This window comes from Corvus hawaiiensis, chromosome 7 (genome assembly GCF_020740725.1).
Source record: "Corvus hawaiiensis isolate bCorHaw1 chromosome 7, bCorHaw1.pri.cur, whole genome shotgun sequence".
NCBI lineage: Eukaryota > Metazoa > Chordata > Aves > Passeriformes > Corvidae > Corvus > Corvus hawaiiensis.
Genome location: NC_063219.1, coordinates 2704910 through 2726597, shown reverse-complemented (window position 1 = coordinate 2726597; position 21688 = coordinate 2704910). Strand labels below are relative to the sequence as shown.

The 21688-nt window shown below is 51.0% G+C and overlaps 3 protein-coding genes across 9 annotated transcripts in view; all 3 read left to right on the top strand.

The window, feature by feature from the left end:
• The first annotated feature begins 747 nt into the window (after positions 1-747).
• LOC125328618 (putative methyltransferase DDB_G0268948) lies at positions 748-10962 on the top strand. 6 transcript variants are annotated; one of them, XM_048309565.1, is made up of 8 exons: positions 748-870; positions 1630-1708; positions 4579-4707; positions 4976-5136; positions 6054-6267; positions 6900-7000; positions 7126-7263; positions 7785-8205. In XM_048309565.1, exons 3-8 carry the CDS (start codon positions 4597-4599, stop codon positions 7873-7875), a joined length of 816 nt encoding a protein of 271 aa, XP_048165522.1. In that variant the 5' UTR covers positions 748-870; positions 1630-1708; positions 4579-4596; the 3' UTR covers positions 7876-8205. The 6 variants fall into 6 exon arrangements, with proteins under 6 accessions (XP_048165522.1, XP_048165524.1, XP_048165521.1 ...); XM_048309564.1 differs by lacking the exons at positions 748-870; positions 1630-1708 and adding exons at positions 3614-3696; positions 9832-10962 and having other exon boundaries at positions 7785-7921; XM_048309563.1 differs by lacking the exons at positions 748-870; positions 1630-1708 and adding an exon at positions 3614-3696 and having other exon boundaries at positions 7785-7921; positions 8040-8205.
• A 2146-nt stretch (positions 10963-13108) lies between these two features.
• LOC125328620 (interferon lambda-3-like) lies at positions 13109-14802 on the top strand. The gene is made up of 5 exons (XM_048309570.1): positions 13109-13536; positions 13804-13866; positions 14006-14149; positions 14251-14322; positions 14432-14802. The coding sequence occupies exons 1-5, from the start codon at positions 13375-13377 to the stop codon at positions 14540-14542; spliced, it is 552 nt and encodes a 183-aa protein (XP_048165527.1). The 5' UTR covers positions 13109-13374; the 3' UTR covers positions 14543-14802.
• Positions 14803-16689: 1887 nt separating this feature from the next.
• The window catches only part of UBE2F (ubiquitin conjugating enzyme E2 F (putative)), a 54556-nt gene continuing 49557 nt past the window's right edge, over positions 16690-21688 (top strand). For both annotated transcript variants that reach the window (XM_048308854.1, XM_048308853.1), the window contains exons 1-2: positions 16690-16832; positions 18542-18675. In XM_048308854.1, coding sequence (XP_048164811.1) covers positions 18558-18675 — 118 coding nt within the window. In that variant the 5' untranslated portion in view covers positions 16690-16832; positions 18542-18557. The remainder of the gene's footprint in view (positions 16833-18541; positions 18676-21688) is intronic.

Genomic DNA, 21688 nt, shown 5'->3' with positions numbered 1-21688 from the left:
TCTGCAGCATCTTTCCCTGCTCTTTTGCATCCTCACGTGCCCGCCTCCATCCCACGGCATCCTCCTGCACATCCTGCATCCTTCTGCATCCTCACACATCCTTCCACACCCTGCTGCACCCTCTTGCACCTTCTGCACCTCCTGCACCCTCCTCAATGCCCCATTGCATTTGCGGCCTCCAGCCCTCGTTCCCCCACTGGAACAGACCATCACTGGCCATCACAACATGGCCAGAACCAAAAAATCCCCCTTTTCCAACCCTCTGCACCACTGTGCTTCCAGGCGTGTTCCCACTTGGCTTTTGGGACACAGGGCTGTGATCCTGGGAGCTGCAATGGGAAATGGGCAGGGGGTGATGGACTCGGCTGTCTCCTGGTGCAGAGCCTTTTGAGGAAGACGAGAAGAGCCTAAAATATTACTCCCTTCTCCTTTTTTTCTCCCTGTCTTACATTCCTATCACATGCCTGGCTGGGACCCCAAGAAGGAAAAGCTTAAACGCTGAATTAAAATGGTCCTGGATGTTGTTTAATCACCACAGATTTGTTTGCATTTCAGAGCAGCCCATCAGGCATCAGCCAGACCCAGAGCAACTGCTCTGAGTCTGGTTTGGCCACGCACATCCCCAAGAGTTATTTAATTTTAGTACAGCAGCTTCCTGACGCCACCGGACCTTTTGCTTATGCCAGCAGATATAATAATATCAGCTACTACATCCTCGTGCCCAGTGAGTGCGTGCAAGGTGAAATAAGATTATTTTGAGCTCACATTTCTCTCCTTCTTTTTATTCCAGAATTGTTAATTCATCAGCAGTGGATCCGGCCCCTGCGTGGGAAATGGGAGATGCCAGGTTGCTCTGCCACAGATTCTCAGGTGACTTCTAAATTTCATTTAATTCGCTGGTCCCACAGCCAGATTTCCCATCTTCCTTAATTAAAAGGTGAAACGGTGGGAGAAGGACTTGCTGTTATTGTTTCTGGAAGCCCCCAGTGCTGGGCTTTGCTCTCCGTGTTCCCAGCTCCCGCCCGCGCTATTCATCAATCATTCCATCAGGAAGGATTTATGGCCGGATGAGCCGAGGGGCGAGGCAGGACTGCAAAGCCAAGGGCGCTCTCCTCTGCAGGCTTCCTCCTCTGCCCTTGAGCGTGTCCCTGCCTCCCTTTGTTTCCCCTCCAGCCTTTTGTGTGCTGGAGCACGACAATCACCAGCCACTGCCGGCTGCGATTGCAAGGATCCGCCAATTGCACGGCACGGATGCACTTCCCCAAAATAGTCAGTGCTGCAGGAATTCCCTTCTCCCTCTCCTCTCCGGCTGACCATCTAGGTCTCTTCATCTGGGCTTTCTTTTGACACAAGCAGTGATTGCAAATGCCAGGGATAGCCCTGATCCCAGCTGAGATCTTGAGGCACAGCTCTAACACATCGACTGAGACATCCTTGATTTGTGGATAGCTCTCTTCCCTACAAGGAGCTTTATCCATACCCCACTGCTTTTAAGCCAAGAGAATTATGTTCTTCATTAATTTAAAGTCTGAGCCCTCTAGGTTTAAAAAGATCCTTGAAGAAATACCAACTATTTCCCAATCCCTTTATTCTTCGTTGTGATAATAAATCTTGCTCCTTTTCCATCAGAGAACAAATAACCAGAGGAGAGTCTCCCGAGAGCTAAAGCCTTCATGGGATCTTAAAATCAAATCAAGTTTTCCATAAGGTAAGAGAAATATGACTGGCTTCTCCAGGGGATCCTGGGGATGGGGAGGGGGACCTCAGCCCACCCAGCCTTTTGGATATCCTCCCTCCCGTGTGGTCCAGCAAAGAGATTCTAAGTCTATCAAAGCTGAAATGAAATTTAAAATAATAAAATTTGTAAATTAAATGCAGCTGGGTAATGGTGCCATTTGCCTCCTCTTCCTTTAGTTCCAAGCAATCCATCCACAGGGAAACCCTTTGTTGAAAAATACCAAGTGACACAGGAGGACTGGCAGGCATCTCCTTTGGCTTTTTCCCCCCCTAAAATAGATTATTTTTTTCAGTTTTAGTAAACTTCAGAGTGAGATGCATTCCCAATGAAGGTCTATTAATCCAGGACCCTGCTATATAATTCAAATCCACGGGGCCTGAAGGTTTGCGGAACAAATCGGGAAGACCTTAGGGCACTTTGGCATTCCTTAAAGCCTTTGGATGTAATAAGTGGGCAGGGAGGGATGATGGACAGTGTTTGGTCCTCTGTGCCTGATGTTCAAACCCACATCTGGCCTAAGGCTCAGCAACCCGAAGGTCAAGGAAACCAATTTACTGCTGCATAGTGCAGGGCCATCAGAGAGCAGCTGTCCCTTGGGGAGGACAATAGACTTGGAGTAGGGAAGTAGGGAGTCAAAGGCAGCTGAATCCAGTGTGCCAAAGGTTGGGAGAGCTTAGGAAAGGCTTGGTGCCATTTGCAGCCCATGCCTGGCTGGTGTTTTGTTTTCCTGCAGGTGTTTGGTGTCAGCTGTAGCCGGAAGATCCCCAGTTAAACATCACCCGTGCATTGCCCATGAGAGCAGCCCAGGGACCACAGAGTTCGGACCAGGGCAGGTGACTGAGGCCTGGGACACCATCCCTTCCTGCCTGCAGTCATGCTCTCAGCAAAATACAGCCAAAATGGGGGTGTCCAAACCCCAAAGAGCCGGGTTATGAAAACACAGGGGCATTTGGTGATTGCATAGTGTTTTCTCTTGGTGCAGGTACACCCCTGCACGGTTAAGCAGCAGGTGGCCCAAATAAAACATTTGGGACACAAGCCCGGGACCTCCAACCTATGCTTTGATTTAGCAAACTGCTTCAAGCTGGCCCCTGTCTTCAGTCCTTGAGTAAGTTCACTGCTTTCTCTTAAAATTAGGAGTGGCTTAAAGTCTGTGCTAATTAGCATGGACCTTTGACTCCTGTGCAAAGTACAAACTGAAGGGGCTGTGCTTCCAGCAAACCACGGCTCCGTTGGCCTCAGCTGCATGGATTTAACATTACTCTCCTGAGGGAGGGGTGAAATCCTGCCCCAAATCAGGGCAAACTGCTTAGTTCTGAAATACCACCATTCTGAGCTCTTTAAGTTCTGTTGCTGGGGGCTCCTGCTGCATTTTCTCTTTCTGCTGGATTTCAGCACAGACAGAGCTCTGTAGGCATAGCTTTAGCTGCCTGCAGCATTTGAACTCTGTTCTGCTACCTTGCAGCATCTTCTGGGCTCTGCATCTGCTTCCTGAGATGTGGAGGCTGCCGAGCACTCCCAGGATCCGTAGGCATTTCGAAAGCTGTAATTAGTAACCACAGAGCTGTGTGAAGGCCAAGGCTCGGCTCTGGGGCTCCAGGATGTCGGTGGGATCGAGCCTCCTGAACTTGCCTTCTGGATTTTGCCCCCCGACACCGCCCCGGCTGGGCAGGGGGAGCAGCGGGGCTGCGCTGCCGAGGCGGGCGGTACTGGGGGCGGCGTTGGCCGTTCCTCGCTTTCCCCCGCCTTCCCCTTCGTCCCGGCTCCGCAGCTCTGGACTGGGAGGTGCTGGGAGCCGCTGTTGCGGGCGCTGTCGACGGTAAGGAGTGGGGGTGGCTGCGGGGAGAAGGGTCCTCTGAGCGCACGGAAAGCACTGGGAGGATCCCTCCAGGCAGCGCTGCTGTTCCCTGCTGCGAGCTCCAGCCCTGAGCTGGTTGAGCATCTCTTCCTGCATGAAGGCAAAATAATCCTTGATCTCCGATGTATTTGTGCTCGATAAACTCGCTGCCCTTGAGCCCTCTGCCCACCTCGCTCGCTGCCGGCACACGAGCGGGTGTCCCTCCCCGGGAAAGGGGGCACGGAGTCCTCCTAGCAGTGCTCGCGGTGGGCCCCGGGAGCTGCCGCCGCCTCGGACGGCGCCTGCTCGGGCACCGACACAAACAGGATGCGGCCGGGAGCGTTCCGGCGCGCCGTGATGAGCCCGGGCTCCGCGCCGGGAGCGCCCGGGGCTGACGGGGGAGCGCCGTGCCCGGAGAGCTGCCGTGGCTCCCCGGGGCTGAGCTGTGCGGAGGCCGAAGGGCCCCGCTCGCCTCCACGCGTGGTGATGGGCTCGGTGGGGCGAGAGACTTTGAGTGGCTCCTGGGCGAGAAGGGCCGAAAACCAGCAGATGGTTCAGAAAGCGCAAGGTAGAGTTGGGATTGTGTTGCTAATACTAAAACACGTATTTCCTTAAAACAAAAAAAACCCCTGTTCTACTGGTAGTTTTCAGCTTCGCTGCTCGGTCACCACCAAATTCACAGATATTCCAGCAATGGTGATTTACTTGAGAAAACACCCGGGTGGGTGGGGGAAGCAAAGGAGTTAAACACTCCTTATGGAGTGTGTAAAAAACCTGGAAAGCTTTTCCTGTCGGACACCGCTAGTTTGTTCCTGGTATTAGCTTAGGGCTGTGGGAGGGATTCTTGGCGAGCAGGTTCACGCTCCCTTGCTGAAGCCTCACGGGCAAAGTCCTCCCCGGGGCCCTGCGGGGAACTGAAGGCTTCAGTGCCTGCGGTCACGGGCTAAGGAAGCGGCAGGAGTTTGGTGTCGTGTGACATCCCCGGCTTGCTGCCTCCTGCCAGGTGCCAGGTCAGCCAAGCATGGCCACCCAGATGTTCGAGGGCAGACAGCATGCGGTCGTCTACCAGAAATACAGGTTTGCGCCAGGCAAAGAGTTGCAGCAGGCCATCCTCTCCTACATGCAGGAAAAGGTGAGTGCGGTATGGCCAGGCTGTAGGAAAAATCCAAGGAGTATTTAATTGTGGGTGGCAGTGTTTACAAGCTGGGAGTGTCGCCTTGGTTGGTGCCTCAGGGAAAGATAAATCAGCAGGGCTCAAAGGCCATATGAGGGCCAAGAAGAGGCTTTCTGCAGGTTCTGCCATGCCAAGGCTGTTCCTGAGCGGGTGCTGGGGAAGGAATGGGGTAAAAGAACAGGAACTGGGTGGCTGCTCACTGAGACACATCTACTCCTCCCTGCAGAAGGTGATCCCTGCAGAGCTGGCGGTGGATGTTGGCTGTGGGTCTGGACAAGGCACCCACTTCCTTGGGGAGCACTTCAAGAAGGTGGTGGGGACGGACATCAGCGAAGCGCAGATCCAGGAGGCCAAGGACACGCCCTGCATGCCCAACATCTCCTACCTGTGAGTGTCAGGAGGGCACGCTCAGCTGAAGGCAAAATTGGGGTCCTCACATGGAGATGGTGGTTTGTGAGTAGGACTGTTGCAAGAGCCAGTTGGCACCAAAGATTTCATTTGATGGAATTCCTGGTGTGAATAGGCATTATCCTAGACTTCCAGCAGCCATGGTCTTGCATCCCAAACCATCAAAAAAATACTCCCTGACTTCATGTCCTACTGTGTAATTCCCATATTCACCCTGAACCATGCTGTAAATCAAATCCCTCCTGATGGGAGAGAATATTTTTGAAGTCCTTGCAAGGAGTTCCAAAAGATAAACTGAGACTTTTCCTGGCGTTTCAGAGCTGCCAGATAGTTGTTTATTAAGTCTTATCAGAGAAACAGAGCCACCAGCGTGACCCAGGTTCAACACAGAGCACAGAAAGCAGGAGAGAAGTCCGATTATCAAGATTTACACAGCCTTTTAAAGATAATTTAACCAATGGTTACTAAAAACTTATATTATTTTTACTTTTCTACCAATTATTCAGTAACATGGCCAGGAACTGTGGAATTCTGTGTCCAATCATCCCAGATTACTTTTACTGCAGAATATGGAGTAGTAAAAGAAGAAGAAGGTTTGGAGAACAACAACAATCCTCCGTTTTGATGTTTTTTGCTCTTATCTATTTGCTACAAAGAGAAGCCCAAAACCTCTAAATTTTTCAGCCTGTGACAATCTTACACAGTAGTCTATCACCTAATTCACACCACTGTATTTTCTAGTTCTTGTCTGATTGTAGGCAGTTTTTTCCAAGGTTGGAGGTCAAAACAGTGTTGTTCAGGGGGGTAAAAACCCTTCAAAACAGGCAGAGAAATATTCTTGGCACTCTGGGTTCCTACACCATATCGCACGTGGCTTTTTCCCTTGCTCCTTGCAGTGTGTGCCCTGCAGAGGAGCTGCCATTCCAGGATGCCTCCGTGGATGTCCTGACTTCATTCACGGCCGCGCACTGGTTTGATATTGCCAAGTTCATGAGGGAGGCCGAGCGGGTGGTGAAGCCGGGTGGCTGCGTGGCCCTCAGCACCTACACCGTGGACATGAGCCTGCGCTATGGAGACTGCTCCGAAAAGCTCACCAAAGTCTTCAGGGAGGTGAGCTGGGAAAACCTCAGGATGGGGGAGATGTGTAGCACTTGGATGCAGAGAGAAAAGCAGTGGGACTGAGGGGGTATGGCAAGACGAATCCTAATGCAGGATGGGGAAGAAGGATGAGTAAATGCAGGGATAAGGCTGAGGCAGGATTTAGAGGTTCCCACACAGGGCTGGCTGGATCATGAGGAGAGACCAATGAGGACTGACAGGGCAGACTCTGGTGGGGGTGAGAAGGGTGCCAGAGCAGATTTGGGGGCTGGTATTGTCCAAGAGACTTTTCCTGTTGCCCTGATCACAGTGAAAAGAATGGGAAGTAGAAACTGTTGGGAAGAGGTCTTTTTTTTAGTAATCTTTTGTGACAAAGGGTGTTTTAACAATTGGATAAAAGGAGACTTTCCACTATGAGTAAGAGCTGTGTAGGGAGGACAGGACCTTTATTTCTATAATAGGATCCTTGAATTCTTGACACTAAGCAAGATGTATTGTAAGATGTTGGTGTATTTTAATGCAACAAGTAGTTTTTAAAAAAAGGACACATATGAATGTATCAGATGTAGGCCCAAACCTGAGTTAAGTGGCAGTTGAGAACTTCACGTGGTTTTGTGTTTGTTTTTAATACACTGTCTTTACAGTGCTGGGACACGATTTTAAAATACGCACATAATAGACTAAAATATGTCTTGGAAGACTACAAAGAGATCTTCGAGGCCCTGCCATTCCCAGACAATAAGAGGTGAGCAGAACCACCTCTGATGGTGCCAGATACTTTATTCACCACTATGTCAACCTGTTGTCTGTGCTCCCCTGCCTTTGAGATTCAACTTGCAAATGCTCCTTTCTTCCCCGTGTCTCTTGTAGAATCACTGATATCTATGACCAAATTCCCATGACTGTTGAGGGTGTGGTTGGTTACATGGAGTCTGCCTCTCCATATCAAACCTTTTTGAAGAATGACCCTAAAGCTGCAACGTCCCTCCTCCAAGAGACTGAAAAGAGGTGAGGAAACCGCTTGGGAAAACAAGCAGGATCTAGAGGACCTGTCCTATACAGTGCATGCAGAGGGAGGTTGTGCAGGCCCCTTCAAAGCTGCAAGTGAGTGTGCAGGGATGTGCTCCCTCCTTTCCCCCAGGGGTGGATACTTGTCAGGGGTTAAACAGCAGATCCTTAAATTTTAAGTCTATGTAGCTGTAGGATGTGCTTGCACTGATGAATCCAGGAAACCTCTGACATGAGACTATCTTGAGTTGCTTTACCTTGCTTCAGCTAGCAAAGGGCATGAAAAATACTGGTGGTTGCATCTTCACCCATCTGTTTCAGCCCCAACAAGGGCCTGTTGGGAAGGGGAGGCATCCAGCTCACTTATTCACTGACCAGAACAACCCTTCTGCAGCAGTTGGAAACATTTGCCATCCCCACCTCTGTGCTGTGGTTGGAAAAGACCTGTCTGTGGTTGTGGGTGTTGCTCAGGTGGGAGCTGTCTGGGCAGGGTGAGACCCTTCCTCTGCTTCTCCTTTCAGGATGCTGGAGACAATGGGAGTTTCTTCTCGTGAGACCCCCGTGGAGTTCTGGGTGAGGCATGTCTGTGTGCTGGGGTGCAAGGGGTGCTGAGAGAGTAAACTCTTCTCCTGATGTGGTGCTACAATGGAGGGAGAAGGTGGGCTATCTCCTAAAACCCTGCTTGTAACCGCTCGTATTCCTTGGGAAGATTGGTGCTGATTTTGGTGATTGAAATTTTGGTCTGTGGAAAGCAGATGGGATTTTATGCCCCTCAGGTTCCTGTCCACCTTGGTCCTGCAGTCTGCCCAGTGCTGCTCTCTTGGCACTGGAAGGGTCCTGTTTTGGACTGCTGGTCTGATAATATGGGGAAGAGATTCACAGCTGAGAAGCTCACTGCATTTCTTACACCATTAATAACAATTAAAAATCAAGCTGAGAAAATGTTGCCTGTGGCTCCTGTTTTACAAAGAGGCTGTGGAGCACCCACTGGGCTGGAAAGAACTGTGCTACATTGGCTGTCCTGATGCCCTCAGTGCCCTTCTGCTCCATGGGAAGGTGGGTTCTGGGTAGGAAGGGCCATTTGACCCCTTTCCCTGCCCCTGAGTGAGGACCTGGGCACTGTCTTTGAAGGCTGCCCTGGAAAGGGGCTGTTCTCACCCACAGTGTGCCCCCATCCCTGGTGCCTTGCTGGCTGGTGTAGGTGTATCAGCACCTTACCTGCCCCAGGACTGCCTTGGCCCTAGTGAGGCCCCTCAGCACAGCTCAGGAGCCTTTATGGGATCACTGCTGAAGGAGAGCAGGTTTGTGCCCCTATCACCCACCCATGCTGCAAAGGGAAGATTAGAGGCTGCATGTTGGGGAGGGGCAAGGGGGCTGGGCACACCCTGGCACGGGTCACCTCGTGTTTGCTTTCTGGCTATTTCAGGTCCAGGCCCAGCCATTGCATGGATCTTTCCCTTTCCTGTAATTCCTGTCCTTGGCAAGAAAGCTTCCCTGAAACCATGGGAAGGGCTGTGCCCTCACTCTGTTCTACGTCAGTGCATTCTTAAGAAAGGCAAAGTGCCATCTCTCTTCTGGGCCCAAGAGAGTGCACCTGAAGGGGGCTGGAGGTACTTCTGCTGAGGTCCTGGGCTCTCAGGGTCCTGACTGAGCTCCCCTCAGCTTCCCAGGATGGGGAGCAAAGGCTTTGCCCCTACTGTGTCCCCCAGGAGGGTGATGGGGTCTTGGGAGGACATCTATGGTGTGGGAAGCCCATCATGGCTGGGAGGCTGATCTCTCTGTCCATGGCCATCTGCTGGAGCAGCAATACTGGATCAAGCCCTGCTGTCACTGGCTGAGGGGCTGCTCCAGGTGCAGGTGGGGTATGAGCCAGCAGCAGCCATCAGGCCTTCCTTGGTGGGTGAGAGTGAGGGGTCTCTCCTGCCCGGGACAGCACGGGGTGACACCACTGCTGTGATGCCGAGGGCCTGTCTGGCTGCCTGGGCCGGGGAAGCCCCAGCTCTGCTGGCAGGGCTGGTCCCTGTGAGGTGCATCCCCCACAGACATTCCAGGGTAGGGAGGGGTTCCCCAAGAGGAGATGTCCTGTGTCTCTACAGTGCTGGCAAAAAGGCTCTGGGGAAGAAGTGTTTGTGTTTTTTCCTCGCTTTAAGTTTAAAACAAGTTTGAATCTGCTTGCTAATTACGTCTGTAATTTAAATTAAAAGTCTTCCCCTCCGTGCACCGGAATGGTGCAGTGGGTGCCCGGCCATGAGGTAACGCCAGGGATTGCATCACCACCGTGCCCGGTGTTGCAGCGGAGCCCTTGAGGTGGCTGCTGCAGCTCACGCATGCTGGGCGGTGCTGAAGGGTTCTGGGGGATGGAGTGGGGCTGGGCGACCTTGGTGGCACTGGCATCCTGGGCTGGCAGGGACAGGTCCAGTGATGACTGATGAGCAGAGCCCACCTGATGTCCCCTGTCCCAGCACCATTGGGCCATGGGCAGGACTCCCACATGTCACCTGGAGGTTTTATTTTTAAAGCTGGCTGTTTTGGGGCACACTTTCTGTTCTTTCTGTCTTCTTTACCCAGAGTAGTCAGTTTAGCAGGAGTCACTTCCTCCCAGACGGGCCCACTGGGGTCAGGAGCCATCTGGGCTCATCCTTACTCACTCCAGTGGCTTGGCTTGTGGCGAAAGGCTTTCCCACGCTTGTGACACGAAGGAGCCAGTGAGTCACCACAGAGCGATTGCCTCACCCAGTGCTGATGCCAGCCCCATCCACAGTCAGGTTTCACTTTTGTTCTCGCACCTGGAAATCCCACACACCTGGAATTCCCACACACCTGGAATTTCTTGCTCCAAGCAAGCTCGAGTGGCTCCAGCCTTCAGGCTGGGTGAACCTGAGGAAGGTGCTCCATCATCGCCATCTGAGCTGCTCTCGGGGCACAGCACCATTGGCAGCTGGGACTGGAACGACTGTGGGTCCCCAGTGCCCTGCAGACTCTGCTGGGCACAGTGGGATGTCCCCAGCCTCTGCTGGCTTTGGGGAACTCTCCGCTGCCAGGGCGGGAGCTGGCACTGGCACGGTTTGGAGGAGCTGTGGCGAACGCAGCCATGCTTTGCTGGCTGGGCTATGGTGGAGCGTGACATCGCTGTGCAAGGCGTGCGCCAAAGCCCGCGATGGCAGGACCCCATCCCAGGCACCTGGGGGCTCGGCTATGGCTGGGGGTGGCACAAATACCTGAGCAAGGCCCCCAGGAGAGATCCTCATCCCTCCATCCCAGCCGCCATGAGTGCTGGGGGCTGCGCTCACGGCCCGGCTTCGCCCCGCAGCTTTCGCTTTTCTTTGGTGCCTCTGAATTTCCTTTTGCATGTGTGAAGAGATGAGGTTTCGCTTTACTTCTCCAAACAGAAATGACACCTGGGAGACAAAAGCCACAGTGATGGGAAACAGGAGCCAAAGCTGTCCCATGAGGATGTGGTGCTGCTCGGTGACCCGGCGGGTGGCCCGAAAGTGTCTCGGCAGGGATTGGGGGTGTGGGACAGTGGGTGGTGGTGGATCACCCCTCTTTCACTGGGGGCCACGTTTATTTTACATCTGTTGGGATTTTCTGCTAAGGTGCCCTCTATTCCAACTGAGCTGTGCCTGTTGGGATGACAGAAGTGGAGTTATTTATGCTGGTTTGGACTTGTATTTCACAATTAAATTGAACATGAACTTTGTTGTTTTGAATAAAAATTAATCTTCTGTGAGTTTCTTCAGTGGGAGGGAAAGGAAAGACAGAGCCCTTGTTCTGTTCACCAAGAGGGCGGACAAGGGACCCCAGCACACGCCAGGCTCAGGCTTTTAATTACTGACCTCACCTAACCTGCTGCTGTGAGGGAGGCTGGCATGAGTGCCTGGGTGGCAGCCTGGTCCAGTGGCCACACCATGACTTGAAAACCTAACGCCCACCACACTCTGGGGCTTTAGCACCACATTTTGCTGTCCTGGCTCTTCTCCAAGCTGTGTCTGTGCTTTGGACAAAGTAGAATGAACCCACTCTCATTTTCATCTCCACCATGGTTTTCCAGGAAAGACCTGAGCCCTCTGGGATGCTGCTGGAGTAGGGGAAGGGCTCAGGAAGGGCTGGATGGACCCTGTGAGTCAACAGCTAGTCCTATTCGACCTCTTCATTAATGATCTGGATGATGAGGCACAGGGGACTCTCTCTGTACCAAGTTCAGTGGTGACACCAAACTGGGAGAAGTGGATGACCCAGCTGTGTCATGGTGCTGCTGTCCACAGGAACCTCAACAAGCTGGAGAAATGGGCTGATGGGAACCTCAGAAGCTCAGCAAGGGGAAGGGCAAAGTCCCGCACCTGAGGAGGAACAGCCCCATGCACCGGGACATGCTGGGGCTGCCCGGATAGAAACAAGCACGGCAGAAAAGGACCTGGGGGTTCTGGTGGGCACCAGGTTAAACATGAGCCAGGAAGGTATCCTGGTGGGAAAGAAGGTGAATAGTATCCAGGGTTGCACTGGGGGGAGTGTTTCCAGAAGGCTGAGGAAGGCGCTTCCTCCCCTCTTCTCAGCATTGGTGAGGCCACCCCTGAAGTGCTAGGTCCAATTTTGGCCTCCTCAGTGGGAAAGAGATGTGGCAGGGACTGGAAGGAGTCCAGTCAAGTTCATGAAGATGAGGGACAGGAACATCTCTGGTATGAGGAAAGGCTGAGAGAGGAGCCTTGGGGGCTCTTGGTGGTGCTTAATGACAGCACAGCACAAGCTGAACCAGGGGAAGTCCATCTGAACACAAGAAAAACAGGTCATGAAGTGTCCACTCCATCCTTGGAGGTACTCAGAATTGGTCACCGTCCTGGGCAACCTGTGCCAGCTGATCCTGCCAGAGCAAGGGTTGGATTGGATGATGTCAAGAAGTCCCAGCCCACCTCCATGACCACATCCATGCCACTCTGCTCACCTGCAGGTGTACCTTTACACATGCTTACACAAGAACTTTTCTGCTTTTCTTGGACTCTTTCAAATCCGCCCCTTAGTTCCAAATATGAATATTAAAAATTGGTTCCTCCTGGAGTGTTCTGTGGCCACTGTGCAAGGCCCTGCAAAGTGCACTTATGCCTGTTACTTTCTTACTGTCTTTGCTTCTTAGATCCAGGTATTGCCCTAATCTTTTATATTTAATGCTTGATGAATGCGTGAGACTAAAAGCACAGCAGCCACCACAGGAGGTTCCTTTGAGGGAAGGACAGTGTGCCGAACCATTCTGTCAGCAGACGGATGTCAATACACCCTGTCTGTGTCTCCAGGCTAAACAGGGAGGAAACCCCAGCCAGCTCCAGCGGCTTGTAGGGTGGCAGCCTTGCTCATCCACATCTCCCTCCACAACTGTGTGTCCCACCAGGAAAACTTCAGGTGGAAGTGCTTCTGCTTTCACCTTTTTCCCTGCTTTGGTGGTGAGCCTAGTTCCTCAGGATAACACAGACATAAAGCTCATGCCTGCAGCCTGGACTGTGCAGTGCCCCCTCCCCAACATGGCCTTTCCCACGGGGAAACTGAGGCATGAACTCCTGCTGCCGCTCAGGAGGCACCAAAGGCCTCCTGTCCCCCCGGAACCTGCTGTCCCCAGGTGTCTCCTGCAGCTTTCAGCGTGGGGTGGGGCTGGGTCATGCTGGTGTCCCCCCCATTTGTCAGCCACTCAGCCTGACAGCAGCGTCCCCCCAGCCCCCTCGCAGGGTGTGTGTGCTGGAAGCAGCCCGAGCATCCCCCAGCATCCCAGGCGGAGGCGGAGCAGGCAGCAGGGCTGGAGGCAGCAGTGCAGGTAACAGAGCGGAGATTCCCTCCACCACTTTCATTTTCTTGTTTCCAGCTCTACCAGCGCTGGGTTTTCCTATGAATATGAAAGCACCAGGCAGGAATAAAAAGCTGGAGATGGAGCAGCAAGGCAGCCACAGTGAGCAAGGTGAAGCAGCTCCACGTCTGAACAAGCCACCCGTGGCACCTGTCAGGCACCTCTGCATCAGAAATTTAGCGAATCCTGCCTGGAGTCCTCCGGTTCATCCTCTCTGGCATCTGGCACCGCAGCCTCCTCACCCATCGTAATCCATCGCTGACTGTCAAGCTCTCCTTGACAAAATGTTGTGCCTCAGCCTCACCCCACTGCTCGTGCTGGTGCTGGGGGTCAGCCTGGGGGCTGCCTTTCCCCATGACACCCTGAGGAAGGGCTGCAGGCTGTCCAAGTACCAGAACATTGCACCCGAGGAACAGAAGGCTGTGGACAAGATGAGAAAAGAGTTTGTGAGTAATGCTGGCAACAGGGGACAGTGGGGTGGCGGGGGGCAAGGGAGAGGGGATGCTGAATTCAAGACCTGAGTGACAAGGTGCATGTTTTCTGCAGCAGTTTGGGGATGAGTAAGATGTTTTCCAAGGGTGTCTGGGGACATGAAGAATGCTGGGCCAAATTTTGTCCTGGTTTCAAACCCGTCAAAGCTGGCCAGGGTTGTACAACATTGCCAGAAGTCACGATGCGAGTTTTTCAGTCTCTTTCTTGGTTTATGCCTGCAGGTGAACAACCACAAATGCAACACCAGGCTCTTCCACCGGAAATGGAATGCAGTAGACCTGCCGGTACGTGTGAAGTGATGCTGTAAGAAGGGGGCACACCTCTCCTGTCAGCCGGTCCCCCGAACCCCCGGGCAGGTCCTCGAGACCCCCATCTGCCAGCCCTGGTGCTTCGGGTCCCTAACCAGGACACTCCCGCCCACAGATGTCCGACCGAGTGGTGCTGGTGGCGGCCGAGCTGAACCTCACCACCGCCATGCTGGAGCTCCCCGCTGTGCCCAGCTTCGCCGAGGTGCGCCGGCGGCCCCTGGACTTCTTCACCCAGGCGCGGGAGGATGTGCGGGGCTGTGTGAGTGCCTCCCCCAAAGCCCTGCCCCGGGCCAGCTCAGCGGCCCCGGTGCTGGCGGCCGCGCCGCGGGGCTGCTCCTTAGCCAGCCGCTCTCCTTGCAGGTGGATCCTTCGCATCAGCCCTCGGGCAGACTGAGGCACTGGCTGCACAAGCTGCAAGCGGCCATGCGGGCGGTAAGTCAGGCCAGCGGGGTGACGGCTCCCGGCGTGTCAGCGAGCGCACGGCTGCGGGGCCCGCTGCAGCCCCACTTCAGTGCTGAGCCGCCCTTTCTCCCCGCCGCAGGACAGCACCGAGAGCACCGAGAGCACGGCGTGCCTGAGGGCCACCACCATCCTGCACGCCCTACAAGTGCTGGACAACCTGCGGTGCGCGGCCCTCCAGGACAAGTGCTGAAGTGCCCTGAATGCCAGCCCACGGCACCGCCCCCACGGGAGGGCCGGGAGAAACGCCTGCGCTGTACCTCCTATTGGACCCTTTCCCTCACTTATGCGAACTCCGGAAACTTTTTTTTTTATTATTTTTCTTAGTCTTTTAAATTATTGGCTCGGGAGAAGGCAAAGTAATGCCCTTCCTGAAAAAACGTGAAAATGCGTATTTATAGGATGCCTTTGCTTTTCTGGTTCTCAAAATGTTTTTAAGGAAATCTATTTTTTTACCTGCTATTTATTAAAGACTATATTATGCATACTTGCCTGTGTAAACTATTTTCTTACGTGCTATTTAGTGTGAAAACTAAAGTAGCTACCGTAAGCAGGTAAGCTGCCATCACATGTTTTTACTATGCCTTTCTGCAATACCACAGCACAGGTATCGCCTGCACATCCTTGCCAAGGACATTGCCCGAAAGGAACCTCATTGCGTTTAATCTGGGGAGAGGAGAAAAAGCCTGGATGTTGGGTTTTTTGGAGGGCTTTAATAGATTCTGTCGCTTGGCTATGCCCCAGGTGCTAACCATGTGCTGCCATCTAATGTCAGGAGCAGCAGCCGAGGCAATGAAAACCCGTCCAGAGGGAAACGCCCTTGGGCGAGTATCGCCCAAGGGCAGGGAAACCCGCGGAGGCGTGTTTGGAATTCCCGATGGATGCCGGGGTTTGGTTAGGAGGCGCAGCTCATCTCTCAAAAAAGCAGGCTGCAGGAACGCTTTGCCTCTGTGACTTTGGGCTCCCAGGAACGGGCAGATGCCATCACTGCCTGCTCTGGGACCCCACCTCCTGGCCCTGCTCCCAGTTTCACCCATCGCTTTCGAAGGCTTGCAAGAAATCCCCCTCTGGAACCTGTGTACAGCCAACATCTGTGGGGGGAGCTTGTTTTCAGAACATTTCTGTCCAAACCTGCTGTGCTGTGTTATCCAAGCAATACATGGATCTGGAGAGAAAAGCCTGAGGAGGGACAAAAAGGCTCTAAGCAGCAGTTCCGTGCTGGTTTAACTAGATTCCAGTAAGCTAAATTCCAATTTCTTTTTGGGGAAGGGGTAGTGGGATCACTGCAGTGAATGCTTAGGATGCAGTGAGTATTTCAGTAGCTGTCTGCCAAACTTCCCTTGTGTCAGGTCTCCGGCTTTGCCTTATCACACCTTCTAACCTGAATGCTGCTCTAATGGCTAAGTTTCGGTTCCCTTATTTAGTGGAAGCTACCAAATGGAAGAACTTAAGTTTATGCACCTATTTTACGGATGGGAGGGCTGATACTACATAATTGTGAAAATTTCTGAAGTTTTTGGTTAGTCTAGTTATGACACCTCAGTATTCACCCTCCACTACTAAACGCACACACAATCATTTTTTACAGAGATTCCATCTGATGGACTTGTGCTTCCATATGACTGACTAATTATTTCATCTGATTGACTATTGCATATTGATATTAGTGACATATTGATTATTAATATTGACTATTCTGTCTGATTCACTAGTCCTCCACTCATCTGCTGCTGGAATGTACGAAAGAGTTGATTAATTTAAGCAGGCACTAAGGCAAACGCTGCAGCCTGGTTAAGCTGAAATCACCCTGGCAATTGTTTTTTTGCCTCCCTCTTGGTGTATTGCTATTTGCCATAGACTCAAGCGTAATTTATATTGCAGCTGAATCACCCCCATTTCCATAGCAGTGTCAGGAGACAGTAAAAGAATGGAATTTATTGGGAATGGCTGGCCAGGAATGTAGTGGGCTCACCATCCCCGAAGGTGTTTAAGGAACGGCTGGATGCGGCACTCGGTGCCGTAGTCTGGTTGACACGTTGGAAATCCGGCAAAGGTTGGACTCGGTGATCTCAGAGGTCTTTCCTAACCTTAATGATTCTGCGATTCCGTTTACAAAAGGTGCGAAAATTAGGCCTGGGGACAGATGACTCAAACGACATCAATTTCCCTCAGGCTCTGCAAGACCCCGCTGCTGCTGACGGAGCGCCCCAATATGGCGGCGTTGCCTGAGGGGGGCCCCTCAGGGCCAGCCCCAACATGGCGCCGCCCTCCCGGCGGCAAACGCCCTCCCCGCCACCGCGCCAAACTCTCGCGAGAGCCCAGCGGGGACACTTCCCGGCCCCGCCTGGACTCTCGCGAGATCCCCGCTGAGGGAGGAGGAAGAGGAGGAAGGAGAAGGAAGGAGGAGCCGCCACCGCCGCTCCCCCAGGCCGGCGCCGGGGATGGTGTTGGCCGCGGCAGCCGGGCCCTGACGCCCCGCTCAGGTACGTCCGGACTGGCTCCCTTCCCTCAGTCCCCGGCTCGGGCCTGGCCGCTCCCGGTGTCTCCACATCTGCCGACCCGCCAGGCCTCGGCTCCCGGTGGGGTCCCCGGCCCCACTTCCCCGCGATCCCCTTGCCTTGCAGAGGGGCTTCTCTGGCCCCCGCTATCTCCCCTCCCGGAGGAGCGGGAGAATTCCGGGACTCTTGCTCCCTTCCGTAGAAATAAGCGCAGCACCTCTCCCTTGCTTCTCTATCTCTCTGATAAAGCTTTACCTGCGATTTGGTGCTTTCTTGCTGTGTTCCATTAGAGTTTGGGATATAGCCGAAGCCTATAATTTCTTTTCCAGGCTGGTCACGCTTGTCTTGGGTTTCCTGGTTTTTTAGGATAAGCTGTAAAGGTGTCTAGGCATTTAGTGCCCACCGAAGTTGAATTTATTTAGAATGAGCACCTAAAAGGTGGGGCTTTTCTTGACGGGAGAGCTGGTGTGCGGTTTACAGGGGTTTTTTTTCTCTCTCTTTTTTTTTTTTTTTGCATTTATGGTCGCGTTCATTACTTTTCAGACCCCCTACTCCCCTCTTCCTTTTTTTTTTTTTTTTTTTTTTAAAGCAGCTGTCGTTTTTTCCTTCTCCAGGGAAAAACGGACTGTTTTGTTCTGCTTATTCTTTCTTTCTCTGGGATAAAACCTACGGTTTGTTTCAGTTGAGCGAGCTGGATTTTACATTTACCCTGAACTTTACTTTTGTGTTTAAACATACATCTTGAAGCTGACACACGCATTACTTGCCAGCTTCAGGGAGCTTGACCTTGTTGTAAATCTCACCAGAGTTTCCTACTGTTAGGGACTCTTGTGAAATAAATGTTTTCCTTTCTTTGTTGCTCACTTTTCTGTTAAGTTCTTCTCAACATCCAAGTAAAGATTATACCCTGGCTTTTTGCATTTTTTCCCCCCCTTTATTTGGTTGAATTAATTGATATGACTAAAAGAATAATCATTTCTCCTACCATTTTAGTGGCTGGGGGCCTGAAGGGTTTGGATTTTGTCAGCATTGTGTTGGTTTTAGGCAATGTTAATAGAAGGAGGAGTTGCCTTCAACTGGGAGTAGTGTCAAAACGTATTAAGCTATGGCAGACTCGATGTTTTGGCTTCATGACTTTGGCATTCTGACCACCTTTTACTGTAATTAATTTATCTGTGCAGTTATCTTCTAGAGTGGACGGCTGGCACAGCAAAAGTGTCTTTCCATTTCAGCCTCTGTGTGTAGGGTTTTTGCCCTGTGAGGAGTTCTCGCTGTGCAGCTGTGTAGATAATTGCACTGTTCGCAGCTTCAGTCCCTCTCCTGTGCCATGGGAGCTGTCCCAAAGCTCACTTCCTAGTGTTTGAGAGTTGTTCCAGTAATCCCTCCCCTTTCTCGTTTTTATTTATTTTTTTTCTTTTGGCCAGCCAAGAGGCGGCTGTGAATGTTGTCAGCCTGACCTTTCTCCAGAAAACTGAATTTCCTCTTGGCATAATGCACTGAAACTCCCTCAGTATTCACTGCCCAAACAAGCTCATTCCTCACCTTCAGTCACAGCCCTGTTACCCGTGTGCAGCAGTTCTGTGTTGATGATGGTACTTCACTCCTTGTTCAACAAACAAACCGTGACTTGTTTTGCTCCTCCCCCCTCGCCGGGGGCTTTTGGTGACTGTCCGTGCTGTCGCGTTGTGTTCCAGGTGGGAAGCAGCAGTAATGCTAACTCTGGCCAGCAAGCTGAAGCGGGATGATGGTGTCAGAGGCCCCCGTGCATCCAACCCAGCGTCTGACTCCACTCGGAGAGTGTCTGTCCGGGATAAGTTACTCGTTAAAGGTGAAGGAATATATTGAAATATTTTGGGATTTACTGGGTTGGGGTATGTTGCCAGTAAACAGCACTAAATTGCATATAAATTCCCACAAGAGTTCTTCAAATGGCTTGTGACTTTGCTTGGGATTACTAGTGTAGTGTATTGACCTACATCTCCAGCAGCTTGTTGCCTATAGGACACTTACTTTTATTGAATAATGAAAATCAAAGCAAGTGTCCTCCTTACTCTGCTGAAAATCAGTCCATCATCAATTAAAACATGATAAAAAATTGCCACATAAGTGTAACTAAACTTGGAGGAGGAGGCCTTGATAGGAATGTAGTTTTTGAGCAAAACTGTAACTGCCTGTCACAGGAAAGACCATCCTGAAAGTAACAACAGCATTTTGGTGGAATTTAATGGCACAGGTCAGAGGCAGCACCCTTTAAAAAGCTTAAAAAAGCAATGCAGAGAGAGATTTTTGTAGGGATGGAGTCACTAGAAGTTGAGTATGAAGTTGTGAATAATAAACCAGTGATTGTACTGCAATGTGGTGTGTTTTAGGAAGGTTGCTGTAGGTTTTTACCAGCTGGTGGAAAAAAAAAAAGCCCCAAACCTACTTTATGGCAGTTGTGAGTAAATGGGGTAGTTCATGAGACAATAATTAATTATAGTTAAATCAGGGACAGCTCTTTCTTGCACTTGAATTTTTTTTTGTAACATAGATAATACTATATTTAAAAATCCATAGATGCTGACAGCTTGCAGTTACTATGGCTTAAAGTCGGGTTCACTCCCTCTGGTAATAGCTGAGTGTTAGTGGCAAGGAATGTGTTGTTCAGGTTGATGTTTCTGCTGAAAATGACCAGTAGCAAATACACTGCTGTTGATGTGTCAGCTGCCACTATAGGGATTCATGCCAGTCAAAGGAAATCCACAATTCCTGGTCTTGTTTCAAAATGATTTGAGACCAACGCAGGTGTAATTGCCTGACTGATAGTACCCAACTAGCACTGCATATGGTGTTTTCCCAAATGGGGGTAAATTCTGTCAGGTGTCTGGAGCAAGGTGTCACTGCAGGTGCTGCTGCCTCAGTGCACTGGGAGGGACTAGACTGTAGGAATGTTGTATCTGGAATTTTCTCTCTGTATTGTTGTAAGGACAGGGAATTTTTCTATGCTGTAAGTTGTGATTGTGATCGCTCTTACACTTCCAGTTTGGAAATCCTCATTTAACTGCAGTTCTGACGGGGGGAAAGATTCAGGCAGGAGAAATAAGCTCTTTAACCAGACTAAGCTACAAAGCCAAATTACTAAATATATATAATCTGAGATTTTCCCTAACCTACAGGTATAGACTTGAGGGGAAGATAGCAGTGTAAAATAAACACCCTTCACATGAGATGCCAAAGAAACGTTACTCTGCCCTTAGAACAATCACGTTTTTCAAACCCATACCCGAGTCTGCAGGAGAGGAAGAGAATGTAAGCTATAGAAAATTAGTATTGACATTGTAATTGTTGTGGTTGTTAGCAAACCAGCACACACTAAGTATTGAACAGTCCCAGACTGACAAACGTTAAAAGCAGGTCAGCACTCACATGGCTTTGACAAGCATTGAGTGCTGGATCCTGATCTGATTGTGCATGGAAGTTGTACCCCTGCTCTGAAATGAGTGGTTTAGGTCACTTAGAGTCGCTACCAAAGGTGTTGGTGAAAATCTGCCCTAATACAAATTTGCAAAAGCACAATAAAGGTTGGTGGCAAGGTTTGTGCTACTGCTTACTGCATGGATAATACATATAAAGGAAAATCAAATTAGAATCAGTTTAGAGTCATATATGCAGAGGCTGGAATGAAAAGAGAGTAAGGGGGGAAAAGTTAAAGGAGACACTTCGTTGAGTCAGGGGGTTCAGAATGAGCCCCTTTCCTTTCTAAACTCCTCAGGGAGGAGTCTCAGTGCAGCTGGATCCAGCCTCAGGCTCAGAGTCAACAGTTATGTGTAAAAGATTTAGCAGAACTTAATCATAAAAGCACTTCAACGTTATATTAATTATTAATCAGCTATAAACATAACACATATTCAAGATAATAACATGTATACTGTTTTATAGGGTGTTCAAGTCATACACTCATACACAAAGGTGTATATAGATATATATATACAGACAAATGTGCAGAGGTAACACACACACATACGGTTATCTATGTATACATGGGAATACATAATAAAAAATTCCCCCCCAGAATCAATGACATACTCCTGTTAAATGCCTTCTTGGAGATTACTGGAGTTTTTTGAAATTCAAGCGAGGGTAGTACCATTTCACTCAGGCAGTAATTCAGGAGAGGAACATTCCAAAGCTATCAGGGAATGACTGGTTATTCCTACTCCTGTCTCCCACCTTGTCCAGGCAGCAGGAGTTCCTGGCACAGTCAGTGCTGCTCCCACCTTAGCCTTGCAAGAGTTCCTGGTACAGTTCAGGAATGCTTCACCACCGAGCTCTTGTGCGAAGGCCGGGGCCTGACAGGAATTACTGAAATTGCAGAGCAGGCCAGAGGTTGAGACGGGGGGGAAGCACCACCACAATCACGATGCTCTCCCAAGAGAGTTGTAGGAGCAGCTGTCAGTCTGCTGAGGATGGTTTCTGGGTGAAATGGGAACTGACAGGAGAAGCAGGTCATTCCAGTGTAAGTGTTGAAAGTGAGAGGGAAAGACTTGTTAGGGGTGTTCTGTTTTAAGCTGCTCAAGCTAAATCTGGACCATTTGTTTACAAAAGTTTCTAGAATTTGCTCCAACACTTCAGGATAAATCAGCTGCAACAGCATCTACGGTGTGAGACTGAGTGCAGGTGAACTTTCTGCGGTTGAGTGTTTCTAGGTCACATAAAGATTGCAGGAATGAGTTTGAATGGGAGTGCAGAGCTGCCTGCTAAAGGTGTGCACACAGCAGTGATGCTGCTGCAGCTGGATCAGCTCCAGTGCCTGTTATTGCCTGATTGTATGGAACTGTAATAGCCCAGCTGAACTTCAGGCT

What these genes read in the sequence shown, in the direction of transcription:
- LOC125328618 (XM_048309564.1), top strand. An exon ending in ATGCCCAACATCTCCTACCT is followed by an intron (nt 5,137 to 6,053) that starts GTGAGTGTCAGG and finishes TGCTCCTTGCAG; the next exon opens with TGTGTGCCCTGCAGAGGAGC. An exon ending in CCATTCCCAGACAATAAGAG is followed by an intron (nt 7,001 to 7,125) that starts GTGAGCAGAACC and finishes TGTCTCTTGTAG; the next exon opens with AATCACTGATATCTATGACC.
- LOC125328620 (XM_048309570.1), top strand. Translation starts at nt 13,375, where the DNA reads ATGTTGTGCCTCAGCCTCACCCCACTGCTCGTGCTGGTGCTGGGGGTC. An exon ending in GGAATGCAGTAGACCTGCCG is followed by an intron (nt 13,867 to 14,005) that starts GTACGTGTGAAG and finishes TCCCGCCCACAG; the next exon opens with ATGTCCGACCGAGTGGTGCT. An exon ending in GGGAGGATGTGCGGGGCTGT is followed by an intron (nt 14,150 to 14,250) that starts GTGAGTGCCTCC and finishes CTCTCCTTGCAG; the next exon opens with GTGGATCCTTCGCATCAGCC.